This window comes from Palaemon carinicauda, chromosome 21, assembly GCF_036898095.1.
Source record: "Palaemon carinicauda isolate YSFRI2023 chromosome 21, ASM3689809v2, whole genome shotgun sequence".
Lineage (NCBI taxonomy): Eukaryota > Metazoa > Arthropoda > Malacostraca > Decapoda > Palaemonidae > Palaemon > Palaemon carinicauda.
In genome coordinates, this window is record NC_090745.1 from 120,526,452 (window position 1) to 120,545,143 (window position 18,692).

Consider the following 18,692-nt stretch of genomic DNA (forward strand, 5'->3'; position numbering starts at 1 on the left):
CTTTCACACCATCCATACCAGATGCTTTTCCTACTCTCGTTTCATCTAGTGCTCTCCTCACTTCCTCTATTGTAATCTCTCTCTCATTCTCATCTCCCATCACTGGCACCTCAACACCTGGAACAGCAATTATCTCTGCCTCCCTATCATCCTCAACATTCAGCAAACTTTCAAAATATTCCGCCCACCTTTTCCTTGCCTCCTCTCCTTTTAACAACCTTCCATTTCCATCTTTCACTGTCTCTTCAATTCTTGTGCCGGCCTTTCTTACTCTCTTCACTTCTTTCCAAAACTTCTTCTTATTCTCTTCATATGACTGACCCAGTCCCTGACCCCACCTAAGATCAGCTGCCCTCTTTGCCTCACGTACCTTGCGCTTTACTTCCACCTTTTTCTCTCTATATTTTTCATACTTCTCTATACTATTACTCTGCAGCCATTCTTCAAAAGCCCTCTTTTTCTCTTCCACTTTTACCTTCACTCCTTCATTCCACCATTCACTGCCCTTCCTCATGCTGCCTCCAACAACCTTCTTGCCACATACATCACTTGCAATCCCAACAAAATTTTCTTTTGCTAACTTCCACTCCTCCTCTAAATTACCAGTTTCTCTTACTCTCACCTCGTCATATGCCATTTTCAACCTTTCCTGATATTTACTTTTTACCCCAGGTTTTATTAGCTCTTCAACCCTCACTAGCTCCCTTTTACATCCACCTACTCTATTCCCCCACTCTTTTGCTACAACCAATTTTCCTTCCACCAAAAAATGATCAGACATACCAAAGGTTAAAACTACAAACGAAATCTGTAGAATAGATATTTTATTTAAATAATGCTTTTCTAAATCAGTAAAACAGCTACTCATTGTATCTTTATTTATTTATATAAAAAAATTAAAATAAAAACTGTTCGTATATTTCACTTTTGACTTTATCTTATTTATTGCAATGTCCAGATATGGATGGCCGGCTGAAATTACTTGCCGAGGAAAATTACGAGATAATCGTGGTGAAATTCATCTCTGGAAATGATCTCTTCAACATCATCTCCTCACCTGTGACGGCCATTTCCACCGACAGAAGACACATTCTTGTCTTTTGCTCTCTGTATAATATCATGGAGATTTTTCAGCTGGTATGTGATATCTCAAATCATAGAACATATTTTAGGCTACATTATATGGAGGTTTCATCCTATTTCTGTTTTCATAGGTAAATTAAAGCATTTTTTTTTTTATTTTATTCTTAGGTTTTTCAAGTGCTTGAAATATAAAATTAAAAAAGCCTTTGCTTTTATTTTATTCTTAGGTTTTTCAAGTGCTTGAAATATAAAATTAAAAAAAGCCTTTTTTATTATTTTATTCTTAGGTTTTTCAGGTGCTTGAAATGTAAAATTAAAGCCTTTGTTTTTATAATTTCATTCTTAGGTTTTGCCAGTAGCTTTGCTTTTCAATTTTGGGCTCCTCTTTAAAATTAACTGTAGGCAATTATATCTGATTTTTTTTTAAATACTATTTTTCATTGAATAGTGCATAAACTATTTTGTCTCTGTACCGACACTAAATTAAAACTATTTTGTTTCTATTATCCCACTAATTGTTTCTCTATCTATAAACTCAAACAGCATTGTTAATTATGAAATTCTCTCCACCGAAGGTGGCCTTGCGGAGTCTGGAAAGTCGCTCTATCTGGTGGCTAATTGTGACCTTATCGAAGGAAGTGGCAAGAGTCCTGGGAACTGTCCTGAGAGAAGGATCACAGGTAATATTCCTATAATCTTAAAAGTGTTTGGGGAAATGTCGAAAACGTATTATTATTATTATTTTTATTATTATTATTATTATTAATTGCTAAGCTACAAACCTAGTTGTAAAAGCTGGATGCGATAATCCAAAGGGATCCAACTGGGAAAATAGCCCAGTGAGGAAAGCAAATAAGGAAACTGAATATTCGTAAAATTGGTAGTGAATTTTAAAGTGGTTTGAAGTAATGGTGAAAATTATTATTATTATTATTATTATTATTACTTGCTAAGCTACAAATCTAGGTGGAAAAGAGGGATACTATAATCCCAAAGGCTCCAACAAGGAAAATAGCCCAGTGGGGAAAGGAAATAAGGAAACAGATGGAATAGTGTGCTTGAGTGCACCCTCAAGCAAGGGAACTCTAATATGTTCATAATCTAATAAGCATTATTCTTGAAAGTATTAATTGAAAAAAAATTTAGTAACAAGTTACTGTGAGTTTGAATTATTAAATCACATTCATTAAATTATATATTTAGCATTCAAATTTAAAGTTATTTTAGAGACAAAATGTGTAATTGATGAAAAATTAATTTTGTTTCAGAAAAGGAATGTTTTAAAAGTGAATTGTTTTAATTTTCAGGTCGTTGTAATTGAGTTGATCGATCAAAATTTATTCAGACTCTCTTCAACTCTGATAAATTTTGATGGGACAGTTTGGTAAGATCTTCACAGTACTTTTAGATTTAATACACATATTGTGTAGAAGTGTTTTCAGTGTGTGTGTGTGAGAGAGTGAACACACCTACTGTATAGATTACATTTTAATCTAAGTAATTTTGTGTGAGATGGATATATAAAAGTGTTTTACACATGCATATACCCATGACCACCCAACCCTTATAAATCTCTTTATGAATGGGAATACATTAATGGATGAAAGGGTTTGTGTATCAGAAAACCTGTACTAGTCAGTGTGGTGATAAAAATTCCCTAAACTCCAGACATGAATAAGGACATGTCTGAGGCTTTTATCCTGCAGTGGACTAGAAACTGTTGCATTTGTTGTTGTGTATGTATATTATATACATGGTGTATATGTATGCATACTTTATTCATTGTATACATATACATACATACAGGCATACAAACATATATAATGCATATATATAGTGAATAGTATGTGTATGTATATATATATATATATATATATATATATATATATATATATATATATATATATAATTATATAAATATATATACATTTATATATATATACATATATATATATATATATATATATATATATATATATATATATACATTTTATATATATATATATATATATATATATATATATATACATTTTATATATATATATTATATATACATTTTATATATATTTATTACATATATACACATTATATATATATATATATAATATATATATATAAATTTCTAGTTTAGCAATAGATACATTAATGGCAGGTTATTTTTTTTTTTTTTTTTCAAAATCTGGCAGCCTTCGTTTTTGGAACACATTGTTCTTTCTCGACACTCACATTAGTAAGAAGAGTAACCCCCTTATACAGTAATGCCAAAACAGAACGCTGCACTTAAATAGCGTACTCCTATACACCATAATCTAAATCTCCCTGTAATATTCCAGGCTGAGAGAGATTGGAACGTGGAAGAAAACTACCAACGGTTACGATTCTTATCTGACATCAGAAGTTTTCACGGATCTCGACAAATTTTACTCTGATTTCCACGGGCGTGAATTGACGATAACGGCGATTGATAACAATCCTTACATTGTGTTGCAAGAGAGAGACAAAGGTGAACTTGTGGCTGTTGCAGGGTTTGAATATGCCATGATGAAGTCCCTTGGCGAAGCACTGAATTTCACGTGAGTTTGGCAGTCGACACTAGGGTCCTTTTAAAATATAGGCCTACTCAGAAATTGAACAGTTGCCAGTTGGATTAGTGGATCATTCATATTATGTATTTTCTTTAATTGCTTTCCTAATAGGTTGCAAAGAAAAGAATAGTTATTCGTGGACATTTATTTTGATTACAGGAAAGTTAAGTAATCTTAGGATTACAGGAAAGTTAAGTAATCTTAGAACTCTGCATCAATTCCATCCCCCCTGATTGTAGTCCTGTGGTTGCTGAATCACTCAATAAGGATCTTGTCTAGCTAAAATTAATGCAATATTATACTTGTATATATTATTTGACATATTTACCCAAGTTGCGATAAAAAAAAATACTAGGATTTTAGGCTTTTTCACTTCAATGATTTCAGTAATTTGTGACATTTTGAATTGTTATTTAAATTCTTTTAATGTTCATGATGGACGAAACAAAAAAAAAACTTACTAGTATAGGGTTTCCTGATGGATTTCCTACAAACCTTATTTGGAGAAAAATATGAAAAATTTCATTCTATCAACAAGTTTAATTTTGTAAGATAAGCTTTTAACGATTTTCCTTATTTGTAATTCAAATAAGCTTTGAAATACATAGATTTTAAAGGTGTTCATTTTAATATTCATACTCTGTGTTTTGATGTTTGCGTATATATTTAATAATTAATTTGCATATTTTATTCATCGTACATCCTTATGTTTGTAAACAGTATTATAATGAAGATTATATAAGTACTGTAGCAGTGAGAAAACATTAGTTTCCTGCTGCAGTGCCACACACTCAAACTCTACAGAAGTTGCACTTATTTTCCCCCTCTACGTATTGTACATGTACAATATTGTTCATTTTTGCTATACTGTACTGTACTGTATTTGCACTCTCATTGTTTATTTGGTAAATGATAACACTACATATTTCCCCCTCTACGTATTTTACATTATTGCCCTTTTTTGCTATAAAAGTACTTTGCACTCATTGATTATTTTGATAAAGGATAAATAACAGACTAAGGTCTGTTTGGTTTATGTGGATTATTCCACTAATTCACTACCTAGTCCTAAACTGGCCAGGTATGCATGAATCTATTTTCATCTTATCTATATCCCTACTGAAGTGCTCATATTGCTTTTTGTTTTAATCTCTTTCAAACATTAGAACCCTTAGAATTATGCTTTATATGATGACTGATAAACGCATTAACCCTTTTACCCCCAAAGGACGTACTGGTACGTTTCACAAAAGCCATCCCTTTACCCCCATGGACGTACCGGTACGTCCTTGCAAAAAAATGCTATAAAAATTATTTTTTTTTTCATATTTTTGATAATTATTTGAAAAAATTCTGGCATTTTCCAAGAGAATGAGACCAACCTGACCTCTCTACGACAAAAATTAAGGCTGTTAGAGTAATTTAAAAAAAAATACACTGCAAAATGTGCTGGGAAAAAAATAACCCCTTGGGGGTTAAGGGCTGGAAATTTCCAAATAGCCTGGGAGTAAAAGGGTTAATATGTGAATTTTTTTCAAATCCCAGGTATCGTGTAACCACACCAGCTGACAGGAAATGGGGTGGCCCAGCAGAGAATGGTTCTGTTGTTGGAATGATTGGCGATGTGTATAAGAGACTCGCTCATTTTGCCGTAAGCGAAATTACCATTACAGGTATGGGCCCAGAGATACTTTTGGTGCATTGCAAATCAATATTCTAAACAGTTATAATAAAATTACTGTACACTATACATAGCAATCACAGTATACCTTGTTCCTGTAGCTAGGTCACTTTAGGACCTGTTCCTACTTTTATAAGGATAGGAATATTGGTGCTTCCTTCTTGTAGTAGTCTATCAAGTTAATTCAGTTATTTAAAATTTTTATTAAAGACTTTAGCACATGTTATAGCTTAACTTTGAGGTTATTGAATGATATTAAGTATAAAATTTATTGGCTCCAGACTTTATAGATTTCTTTACCTCTTGGCAACACTAATCATGTCTTTTTGTGCTGTTTTCATAGAAGTGATGCCATTTTCTAAATGAATAAAAACTGTAACTGAATGGGAAGTGTAAATTCCAGGTGTTTCTGATTGAAACTGATTGGTGATGACAAAACACCTGTTCTATGTTGGATTTTGCCATTTCTCAGAATGCCAGCAAGTTTACACACAGTTTTAGAAGCTTAGGGACTACAGTAAGATTTCATTTCAGTATTTAAAAAAAAAAAAAAAAAAAAAAAAAAAAACTGGTTTTGCAGGTTCCTAATCTCATGGCAATTTACAATTCAGTTTTTTCCTTACAGATTTGTAAATATGTAAATTCAAATGAAAAAAGTGACTATTATAGCCTTCGATATCTTTGCAGGCGTTCGTGAAACTGTAATTGACTTCACCTATCCGCATTACATTGAAACTCTAACCTTGCTCTCCCGAGCCCCAATGGAAAAGAACAGGACTTTCGCAGCTTTTTCTCCCTTCACATTACTGGTAATTTTACATTCTGTTTACTCTACACAGAACCTTTGAAGAATGCAAAGTCCTCAAGTTTACCCATATGAGAGAAGTAATGATGATACTTCTTTCCGCTCTCTGATGTGCAGGCTAAGCAGACCCCAGGACATTAACCCTTTTACCCCCAGGCTATTTGGAAATTTCCAACCCTTAACCCCCAGGGGGTTATTTTTTCCCCAGCACATTTTGCAGTATATATTTTTCAAATTGCTCTAACAGCCTTTATTTTTGTCATAGAGAGGTCAGGTTGGTCTCATTCTCTTGGAAAATGCCTGAATTTTCTCAAAAAATTATCAAAAATATGAAAAAAAAAAATTTTATAGCATTTTTTTGCAAGGACGTACCGGTACGTCCATGGGAGTAAAGGGATGGCTCTTGTGAAACGTACCAGTACGTCCTTTGGGGGTAAAAGGATTAAAACCTGTGCCTTATCCTTAAAAACAGTCTCAGCTGTTGTGACAAGAGGTACAGTGAAATGGCAGTGGCGGATACTTTAAATGGAAAAACTCTCTTCACTTTTTATCTTTGGAGGAGTAGTCCATCCATCCATATACCAAAGGCACTTCCCCCAATTTTGGGGGGTAGCCGACATCAACAAGAACAAAACAAAAAAGGGGACCTCTACTCTCTATGTTCCTCCAGCCTAACCAGGGACTCAGCCGAGTTCAGCTGGTACTGCTAGGGTGCCACAGCCCAACCTCCCACATTTCCACCACAGATGAAGCTTCATACTGCTGAGTCCCCTACTGCTGCTACCTCCGCGGTCATTTAAGGCACCGGAGGAAGCAGCAGGGCCTACCGGAACTGCGTCACAATCGCGCTCCATTCATTCCTATTCCTAGCACGCTCTCTTGCCTCTCTTACATCTATCCTCCTATCACCCAAAGCTTTCTTCACACCATCCATCCACCCAAACCTTGGCCTTCCTCTTGTACTTCTCCCATCAACTCTTGCATTCATCACCTTCTTTAGCAGACAGCCATTCTCCATTCTCTCAACATGGCCAAACCACCTCAACACATTCATATCCACTCTAGCCGCTAACTCATTTCTCACACCCGTTCTCACCCTCACCACCTCGTTCCTGACCCTATCTACTCGAGATACACCAGTCATACTCCTCAGACACTTCATCTCAAACACATTCAATTTCTGTCTCTCCATCACTTTCATTCCCCACAACTCCGATCCATACATCACAGTTGGTACAATCACTTTCTCATATAGAACTCTCTTTACATTCATGCCCAACCCTCTATTTTTTACTACTCCCTTAACTGCCCCCAACACTTTGCAACCTTCATTCACTCTCTGACGTACATCTGCTTCCACTCCACCATTTGCTGCAACAACAGACCCCAAGTACTTAAACTGATCCACCTCCTCAAGTAACTCTCCATTCAACATGACATTCAACCTTGCACCACCTTCCCTTCTCGTACATCTCATAACCTTACTCTTACCCACATTAACTCTCAACTTCCTTCTCTCACACACCCTTCCAAATTCTGTCACTAGTCGGTCAAGCTTCTCTTCTGTGTCTGCTACCAGTACAGTATCATCCGCAAACAACAACTGATTTACCTCCCATTCATGATCATTCTCGTCTACCAGTATAAAGGCAATAAAATGGTAAATGAAAATCTTTGTCAACAGTGGTTTTCACTGATGACTAGAAGACAAATCTATTACACCACTGACAAATGACACCTGGAGTTAGAAGCGGCAACATCAAGAAAAGATCACTAAAAAGACTTTTTACCAAAACAAATAGGGCATTTGAAACTTCATTATGAATATGACTACCACATGTTTGTTTAATAGAATTGATTTATAATTTTTTTTTTTTACAATGATCACAAAGAATAAGGCCTATCCCAGATGACCTCAAGAGTCATGTGGTATACTAACTGTATTTGAACACATTATTGACATATATCAATATTATATTCGCTTGAATACAGTACTTTATAACTTGGTCATTCCAACCACCCTCAAGAGGGAACAATCTTGAGTAGTTTAACCAAGTACCACACTTCAATGCTCATGCTGGCAAAAGGTTTGCTCAATCTGAACCATACAATCCATTTTTTCATCTATTATCAACATAAGCAGTTATTTTTTTCAAAGATGTGAAGTGTATTAAAACCAACAATCTAAATTATTTCTTGTCCTCTGAACAAATCTACACAAATCTACATAAAGTAAAAATGGTATTCTTTTCAGCATAAGATGAATGCAGAAATAACAGCCATCATATTTTTTCTTCCCTTAGGTCTGGATGGGCATAGTAGCTACGACCCTGGGAATCGGAACTCTTCTTACAGTCGTAACTTGGGTTATGGGGAAATATCTGCCAGAAAAGCCCAAAGGCTACAACTTGAATGATACCATATTCAACATGTTCCGGGGAATAGTAAAGCAAGACACTCTCCTCATTGCCAATTATTGGCCCCATAAATTCCTCCTACTTTTCTGGTATATCTTCTGCCTCAACATATCAGGTAAGCGAGTCTCTCATGAAATATAACCAAGCTGTTTTGGTGGAGTAGTCTTATACCGACGTGGAATACTTGACAAGTAACAGTCCACAAGAGAACAAGCAATCTTGTTGTCACAGTTGATTGTTATGATTAACCCTTTTACCCTCGGGGTATCTGGTAATTTCCAACCCTTAACCCCCAGGGGGTTATTTTTTTCCCAGCACATTTTGCAGTATATTTTTTTTAAATTGCTCTAACAACCTTAATTTTTGTCATAGAGAGGTCAAGTTGGTCTCATTCTCTTGGAAAATGCCTGCATTTTCTCAAAAAATTATCAAAAAATATGAAAAACAAATTTTTATAGCATTTTTTTGCAAGGACGTACCGGTACGTCCATGGGGGTAAAGGGATGGCTTTTGTGAAACGTACCAGTACGTCCTTTGGGGGTAAAAGGGTTAACAACATCAAAAACAAATATGTCATAAATAAACTATAAAAAGACTCATGTACGCCTGGTCAACAAAAAAGCATTTGCTCCAACTTTGAACTTTTGAAGTTCTACTGATTCAACCACCCGATTAGGAAGATCATTCCACAACTTGGTAACAGCTGGAATAAAACTTCTAGAGTACTGCGTAGTATTGAGCCTCATGAAATATAACCAAGCTGTTTTGGTGAAGTAGTCATACCGACGTGGAATACTTGACAAGTAACAGTCCACAAGAGAACAAGCAATCTTGGTGTCACAGTTGACTGTTATGATTAATACAGTACAGTATAAAAGTCAGGTAAGTTCAAGTTCAAATTTGGCATTAAGTAAATTAGTTTAAATTTTACTTTTTCCAAAGAAATTTTGCAACAATATTTGCATAGCCATAGTCTCAATAAGATTGATCCCTCAAGTTTTAAAGAAATAATTTACTTACAACATTGCTAGCAAATTCTTAACATTTAGAAAAATAATCCTGAAAAAACAATAGCCTATTTAACAAAAAAAAATCAATAGGGTCCTATTAAAAGGGAAACGATAAAAAAAAAGGAAAGGTTTATTCTCATACAGTGTATGACTTTTTCAGCTTTGTACTCTGGCATATTAATTGCAACGCTGATTAAGCCCTCCTTTGAAAAGCCAATTGATGGTCTCACCGATCTCCCAGCAGCAACAAAGAATGGTTTCACTCTTGTAATTACAAGCGGTACAAGCATGGAATATCTCTTCAAGGTTAGTGATGTACTTTTGAAAGTAAACTATCTCTGATTATAATGACTATAGATGAAGATAGGAAAGTACTAGTGCAGAGTAATTTTTTCTGTTGTTGCAACCTGGTTTAAGTTTGTGGAAGCTCTCTAATACTGGTCTTCATTTTTATTTGTCAGTTTATAGTTTTCTGGAAATAATAGCTTTACAGCATCATACTGTTAAAAAAAAAAAAAGTTAAATTTCTTCCAGAATATTTTTCATATACGGTTATTCTACTTCCAGGAGAAATCTATTGAATGGGTTTTTTTATGTGGATGAGTGCACTAAAGTTTTTCTAAATATTTTCTTTACATCTTGGCTCCATGAATTCTTTCTCAATCATGCTCTTGTCTTGTTACATTATTTGGTACTTTTGGTGGTCTCTTCGATATTCTGATATCACATTCTTCATCAGTGTATATGAAACCTACTTTTAATTCTTGCTTCAGCCAGGGACTCTGCTCTGGCATTAGACTCTTCTGTTACTACTGTGAATCAAAAATGTCCTAAATAGCTCCTTTAATGCATAAAGGAAAAATAGTAGGAGTAAAAAGAAAAAGCCCCACCATGCTTCTTTGACCTTCCACTTTTCATTTTGAAGCACCCTTGCTTCTTTTATCACACCCTCTGAAAGCATTTTCTTCATCCCCAGAATAAAAGACACAAGAACAGCAATAAGCATTCTCCAGGTGGGATGGCACACTAGATTTCTGATGTGTGCCAGTGTAAAACTGGGAGACTGATATCAATCCCATTTGCAGAACTGTTATTCCAAGAGGAAGGTAGTTGACCTAGTACATTGTGCTTATGACCAGTCACTGATTCTTAACCCTTTTACCCCCAAAGGACGTACTGGTACGTTTCACAAAAGCCATCCCTTTACCCCCATGGACGTACCGGTACGTCCTTGCAAAAAAATGCTATAAAAAATATTTTTTCCATATTTTTGATATTTTTTTTGAGACAATTCAGGCATTTTCCAAGAGAATGAGACCAACCTGACACCTCTATGACAAACATTAAGGCTTTTAGAGCAATTTAAATAAAATATACTGCAAATTGTGCAGGGAAAAAAATAACCCCCTGGGGGTTAAGGGTTGGAAATTTCCAATTAGCCTGGGGGTAAAAGGGTTAAGAATGCTTTATCCTGGTTTCCTGCTCACACTATTTAAACCATATGAATAGCCTGGACTCTCCAAAGGTACAGATAGAAAATTGGGGCTTTCCGTGGTTTCTAACTATCTTGATTCTTCAGTTTCAATTTATAATGTCTCAAGAGGCACAAAAATAACTGTATGACTTCTGGTTGCTAATTTTTAGGGCTTGTTCTACATTCCTTTCAATCTCCATGATTATAAATGGTTTTACAATCTCTAAAAGAATTTTAGTGTCGAGTCCATACTCCTGTACTTTTAAATTTAATACTGTACTGTAGTCTGGTTCGTAGATATCTTTCTGTTCATGTAAATTTGGTTCATATGTTCCTCTTTCAGTTCTTCTCAAGTGTAGTAATTAGAATGTTAGTGATATTTTTAAATTCTACCCTTATTCTTGCTGCTCTCCATAACAGTGTTACCAGATTACACTGCACTAGAACAATCCCCTTCGAGGCTATAGCTTGAGCGAGTTGAGGACCCTTGTGTAGACTGGGCTTATAATTTAGCCTGCCATTCTTTTTATCCAGTGATCAAGAGAACATTTGGCTAAGCCCGATCTGGTAGCATTGCTTGCTGCCAGATCCATTTGGTTTTAGAGTTTCTGAGGTGTTCACTGATTATTCCTTTCACCTGATAAATTTGTTTGCCTGACAGGCATTGAAGTGTTGTGTGGATGATACACCCAAATGCAAGGAATTGAACAGCAATATGTAAAAAAAATTATTATAGAGGTAAGGTAAAAATAACTTTGCTAATACTGCATGTTGGTTGTAGAGACTAGTACATACATATACCAAAGGCACTTCCCCCAATTTTGGGGGGTAGCCAACATCAACAAGAAACAAAACAAAAAAGGGGACCTCTACTCTCACGTTCCTCCAGCCTAACCAGGGACTCAACCGAGTTCAGCTGGTACTGCTAGGGTGCCACAGCCCAACCTAGTAAGAAGCAGAAAATTGTGTAGTGGTGGTCTTACTCTTTGATGGATGGGAGATAGGTGCAGCCCCTTCTTCTACCTCTTCCTTCAAAAAGTTGTTTTCCAGACAGTTACACTGAAGAGATTTTAATGCTCTCCACAATTAAATTTGATCTCAGCTTGTGTCTACTCTACATTATTCTTTTTACATGGCCTTGCCTCTCAGGTGAAATGGACCAAACCTATTGGGGATATATTCTTACATCCGGATTGTGCATACTGTTTATCCCTCAGCAGTCTTAAAAAAATCTCTTTTGTCCATATCAAATTCTTTTTGTTACACCTTAAAGTTTTCTGTAACTCTCGCATACCATTTGGCTACTTTATTTGAATCCCGATTCTTACAGGCCTCGTATTCTATAGAGATTAACGTGTATTGTATACAAATCGAGGACATTCCACATGTTAACCTTGTACCTCGTTAAGGATTCTGTTGTAACTCTGTTCAGTTTAATTTTATAAAGAAAATTTTAAATGGCATGTTTTCATATTTTTTTTTATACAGCAAGTGACATCTTTCCATCCACAATAACATGCATTTTTATCAAATTTTATCCTCCTTTTTTTTTTTTTTTTTTTTTTTTTTTTGGCAAAGCTAGGAAAGAAGTTATAATGATGGGTAGGGCTGTAACTCTTATGTCTGAAAGTTCTAAGTCTGAGGAAACAAGAGATTTGTTGTACAATATATGATTATTGGGTTTAAATTAATTAGCTCTTATATTACAGAAGAAAAAAATCTAAGTTTGAATTCCTTTCAGAGTGCTACAGATGGTATATATGCTCAAACTTGGAAGTTATTTAACCATAGAGACAAATCCAAAAGTTTCATAAGACATTCAAAGGATGTTATGCACAAGGTATGTACATTTTGTATGTGACAGTAACAAGTTAAATATGGTGGACTTTGCTCCTATGAAATAGGACATTATGAATATTTGAACATTGATAAACATTGTTTTTTTTTTTTTTTTTTTTTGTAAAACAAAACACATTTATTAAAAAGGACATGGCTTAAAGTTTCTTTCAGTGTGGTGCAAATTTTAAAGTAGCTGACAGTCTCTCTCAAATTAAATTTATATATTAAATAAACTCTGAGTCCGGTAAATATTTCCTCATTACTCTGCCTCTTGAAAATTACTTTAATTTCTTTAATTCTGTAAGTTTTTCACATTGCAAAGGCTTCCTAAATGTGTGTGCTGCAATGTCAAGGATTATGGAATAGACCGATAAAGATTATAGAAAAGGCCATTCTAACCATATGCCTTTATACTTCAAGGATTGCTGTACTGTATATTTTCAGCTCCTAATTTATATACAGTACTATACTTTACTTAGTAAGATAATCACCTATAATAATGCTTAATTTTGTTAAAAAAACAAAAAAGGTATTTTTCCTTAGTACAGTATTGTTATTGCCATGTTTCAAATGACTAATTTGGAATAAAATTATATATGCCTTAATATGAGATTTCTTTTAATATTTAATTCTTAAAGATGTGATTAAAATTACCTCACAGCTTTGTGAATATCATCTTGTGCAAACATCAAATAGTAAAATTAACAAAAAGGTTTTATCAAGAACATAAATGAATTTTCATGCTAGTATATTTACAGAAATGTGTAGGAAAGAGAAATTTTCTTTGGTACCTCTTTAATGAATTTCCATTTCAATAACAGATATCAGATGACAAACTTGTGCTTATCAATGGACATCTGAGCCTACAGTATCTTGCCATGGAAGAAGGAATACGAAGATTTTACTTTGCTCGTAATACTTTTGCACCACAGTACTATGGAGCTGCTTGTATTTCTGGAGCACCTTACCTACCAAAGGTTAACAAAATGTAAGTGTCAAATATTATAAAAAGTTATAAAATTATAAATATTCATATCCATGACCAAACTTTAGCAACTAGTGTATGTCTAATTAAGTAATCTTATAGTGTATAAAATACTTTGTATTAGTCTTCAACAAAAACCAAATGAGTAATCATTCCTTTATCATAATGTCTTTGCAACTGTAATGGTCCAATCTAATTTAAGAAACTAGTATAAATACATTCACATGTATTGCTTAGGGCAGTACAAAATTCATCACTTTCTCCTTCTTGGCATATGAAAACTTATCACTCTCTCTCTCTCTGGATAGAATTGCACAAACATGAAAGGCATCTCTGTCTATCAGTAGTTTTGCAGCAGGATTTAATATAGTTCCATATACTTGACCCTACATATAACTTTTATACAAACTATTTTTTACTGGAAAGGTTCTTGATACCTGTTTCCAACTATGATTACTTTGTGGCATACTGCTGACTTTGAGTCAACTTATTGAAGATATATGAGATTTTCTTGAAAAATTTCCCTATTTTTGGGGTCCAATTCTAGTGAGGGCCTTGGTCAGAAAAAAAGGGCTAAAATATGACGGTGTCAGATTTTGTGTTTGACTGCAGCATAGTCGTTTTATGGGTATATGTGTGGTCATCGCATTTTTTCGCTCTCCGACTAAAATTATATAAGATTTTCTTAAAATGTCCCAATTTTTAGGGTACGAATCTAGTAACGCCCGGGTCAGAAAAAAGGTTTAAAATTTTCAGTGTCAGATTTTGTGTTAGACTGCATCATAGTCGTTTTATGGGTATATATGTGGTCATCGCATTTTTTCGCTCCGACTAAAATTATAGAAGATATATGAGATTTTGTTGAAAAATTACCTTTATTTTTGGGGTCTGAATCTAGTAAGGGCCGGGGTAAAAAAAAAAAAGGTCTAAAAATTTTTTATGTCGGATTTTGTGTTAAGACTGCAGCATAGTCGTTTTATGGGTATACTGTATATGTGGTCATCGCATATTTTCGCTGTCCGACTAAAATTATATAAGATATGAGATTTTTTGAAAAAAGGCCCTTTAGAAGATATGAGATTTTGTTGAAAAAAGGCCCTATTTTTGGAGTCCAAATCGAGTAAGGGCCGGGGTCAGAGAAAATGTCCCAAAATTTTCGGTGTCAGATTTTGTGTTAGACTGCAGCATAGATTCGTTTTACGGGTATATATGTGGTCATCGCAAATTTTCGCTGTCCGACTAAAATTATAGAAAATATGAGGTTAAGTTGAAAAAAGGCCCTATTTTTGGGGTCCGAATCGAGTAAGGGCCGGGGTCTATGTCCCTAAATTTTCAGTGTCATATTTTGTGTTAGACTGCAGCATAGATTCGTTTAATGGGTATATATGTGGTCATCGCATATTTTCGCTGTCCGACTAAAATTATAGAAGATAAATGAGATTTTGTTGAAAAGAGGGCCTATTTTTGGGGTATCGAGTAAGGGCCGGGGTCAGAGAAAATGTCCCAAAATTTTCGGTTTCAGATTTTGTGTTAGACTGTAGCATAGATTCATTTTATGGGTATATATGTGGTCATCGCATATTTTCGCTGTCCGACTAAAATTATAGAAGATATGAGATTTTGTTGAAAAAAGGCCCTATTTTGGGGGTCCGAATCGAGTAAGGGCGGGGTCAGAGAAAATGTCCCAAAATTTTTGGTGTCAGATTTTGTGTTGGACTGCAGCATAGATTCGTTTTCTGGGTATATATGTGGTCATCGCATATTTTGGTCATCGCATGTTTTTGCTGCCCGACTAAAATTATAGAAGATATATGAGATTTTGTTGAAAAAAGGCCCTATTTTTCGGGTCCGAATCGAGTAAGGGCTGGGGTCAGGAAAAATGTCCCAAAATTTTCAGTGTCAGATTTTGTGTTAGACTGCAGCATAATTCTTTTTATGGGTATATATGTGGTCATCGCAAATTTTCGCTGTCCGACTAAAACTATAGAAGATATATAAGATTTTGTTGAAAAAAGGCCCTATTTATGGGATCCGAATCGAGTAAGGGTCAGAGATAATGTCCCAAAATTTTCGGTGTCAGATTTTGTGTTAAACTGCAGCATAGATTCGTTTTATGGGTATATATGTAGTCATCGCATATTTTTGCTGTCCGACTAAAATTATAGAAGGTATATGAGATTTTTTTGAAAAAAGGCCCTATTTTGTTAAGGGCCGGGGTCAGAGAAAATGTCCCAAAATTTTCGGTGTTAGACTGCAGCATAGATTCGTTTTATGGGTATATATGGGGTCATCGCACAAGAGTATCATCACTGTATGAAACCAGTGGTCTCCAAATGTAGCACATACTTCTTGTCTGCTCGTATACAGTATATCCTCCCGGTGACATTTATTTAATACCTATTGTTATGGTAGAAGGTGCGGCAGCTTCTTGTGCTGTCAGTGCCTTCTGCTCAAACTGTAGCAGATGTCTGTATATAAAGATTTGTCATTCCGCACTTCTCATATTGTTGCTCCTTCATCGATATGAGTGTGACTAGCATTTTCTTCAACTTTTGAAATTTTACCTGTTGTTACTGCTGCTGTTTGGATAATATCATTAGATTTCAATAATTCAGATTTGTATACTAAATGGAAACATGCTACACAAAAATATTATGCACAAATAATTTCTCTCCTCAGATTATCATATATGCTTGAAGGGGGTTTGATCACTAAATGGAGGGATACCGAATTTCAGAAGGTAGCTGGAAGTAATGTCATCACAGAAACAGGAGGCTCTAGAGCCTTCTCAATCAAACATTTGCAAGTAAGATTTTTAAATACTATATGATTAAATGTAATTTTGATTTGCAAAATACATTATTAATATTCTAAATGAAATATCTGTAGCAAAAATCTTTAGCAATAATCTTTTACCAAGCTATACAAAATCAAGTGATATTTCTTGTCTTGATATATTTTTTTTATCAAATTATCAATAAGTATTAGTAAACTAACCTTGAAATTTATGTTAAAATTGATTTAATTTCCAGGCTGCATTTTACATTCTCCTGATTGGGCTGTTGACAGCAGTAATTGTCTTGGTAGGTGAACAGTTGTCGGTTTACTTCCTTGACGTATAACAACCTTGACCCCATACAAAGTTACTTCGTGTAGTTATGTTCCACTGTAAGCGTCAAAGTAGTTCCTTCTCGTCGTTCCCTAGAAAATGGAATTGATACATACATACATATACCAAAGGCACTTCCCCCAATTTTGGGGGGTAGCCGACAACAACAAGAAACAAAACAAAAAAGGGGACCTCTACTTTCTACGTTCCTCCAGCCTAACCAGGGTCTCAGCCGAGTTCAGCTGGTACTGCTAGGGTGCCACAGCCCAACCTCCCACATTTCCACCGAATTGTTATGTCGGCAAATAATCCTGAGATTGACAACAAAGAAATTTACTCCAATGTTTATATTTTACTTTGATTGTGATATACAAACTGTTTACATTAAGATTTTGAATAAAAATTAATCAAATTAACAATCCATTGATGTTTTATATCTACCTTTCTAGAATGATTGATACTTTTCTAGATCATTATAAGAACTGTATATAATCAATTATCCTATATCTGCTATCTGCTTTATTAAATTTTTTTTTTTTTTAATTTTGTTCTTTCTAGCTCAATTCCTTAATAATAACAGGCAACAGTAAAAATGCTTTCTATTTCTAATTAATCTAATATATAGACTGAACTAACTGTTACGTTCCCAAGTTTTTTGGGGGTAATGGAAGTAATATAAACTGTTTCACAAAGGTTTGATGACAAAAACTTTGAAATATTCATTAATTTAAAAATAATACTTCAAAACAACTTAGTTTTGGATTTTTCCATGCAAGAATTACATACTTGTAAGGTCAGCAATGGCAGTCCACATATGTTCAGTACATGATAAGATGCCAAAGCTCTCATATTTTATCACTTAATTGAAGTGGAAAAAGTTGGAAAAAAAAAATGAAAATGCAGGAATTGGGTATATAAAGTAGTTATAAATTTCTAGCCATACAAACCCAGTAAATAATTTTCTAGATATACAAACCAATAATTTTCTAGATATACACAAACCAATAATTTTCTAGATATACAAACCAGTTAGAAAATATGTATACAAACCAGTTCTAGGTAAACAAACCAGTAATGAGTATTTCCAGTGTGAAACTGAAATGGTTATTGAAGCTACAACTAAAAAGTATGTGGGTATTGGAGATCAACTCCCCTAAGTGTCAGTAGACCATTATTTATTCCATTGGCAATAGGAACCACAGTGGGTATTTAAGTGGGATGTGTAAACATGTTCAAAAGGACTTGAGACTACATAACACCCAATATAGATAGAGCCAAGGATAGTGTCTCGAAGGGAGGAGGCCTGAAACCAGGTCCCTATCAGTCTAAACAAAGCCAAAGTTGTGCCTGAACACAAGTTAGGTGCAACTCCAAATCCTGCGAGCTTAAAAACAAGCCAATTATGACCAGGTTTACCCTCGCCAAAGTCTAATTGAGATTTCTGATAGAACACACTGTTTAAGTGACAGTGCTTATTCCAAGCTCGGCATCTATTTAAGAGCGGATTACCCTTGAGAAAATTTGCACCATATGGCCCAGTACCGTACTGGGGACAGGAAGACCATACTGCAACGAGGCAGAAGGGGGGGGGGGGAGGGAGCCCACTGACATGCTATGAGGTAAAAGTCAAAGGACGTTACATAGGAAGATTGAAGAAAAAGTGGGAACAGAGGTGAATTAGAAGGCTAAAAAATTTTTTTTTTG

General features: G+C 34.8%; 1 protein-coding gene across 3 annotated transcripts in view; it reads left to right on the plus strand.

Annotated features, from left to right (window-relative positions):
* LOC137615441 (glutamate receptor ionotropic, delta-2-like) overlaps positions 1-17,409 on the plus strand; it is a 33,827-nt gene extending 16,418 nt beyond the window's left edge. For all 3 annotated transcript variants that reach the window (XM_068345314.1, XM_068345312.1, XM_068345313.1), the window contains 12 exons: positions 959-1,137; positions 1,659-1,763; positions 2,391-2,467; positions 3,417-3,656; positions 5,214-5,341; positions 6,037-6,158; positions 8,458-8,686; positions 9,742-9,887; positions 12,797-12,895; positions 13,716-13,882; positions 16,559-16,685; positions 16,912-17,409. In XM_068345314.1, coding sequence (XP_068201415.1) covers positions 959-1,137; positions 1,659-1,763; positions 2,391-2,467; positions 3,417-3,656; positions 5,214-5,341; positions 6,037-6,158; positions 8,458-8,686; positions 9,742-9,887; positions 12,797-12,895; positions 13,716-13,882; positions 16,559-16,685; positions 16,912-17,001 — 1,709 coding nt within the window. In that variant the 3' untranslated portion in view covers positions 17,002-17,409. The remainder of the gene's footprint in view (positions 1-958; positions 1,138-1,658; positions 1,764-2,390; positions 2,468-3,416; positions 3,657-5,213; positions 5,342-6,036; positions 6,159-8,457; positions 8,687-9,741; positions 9,888-12,796; positions 12,896-13,715; positions 13,883-16,558; positions 16,686-16,911) is intronic.
* Positions 17,410-18,692: the final 1,283 nt, after the last annotated feature.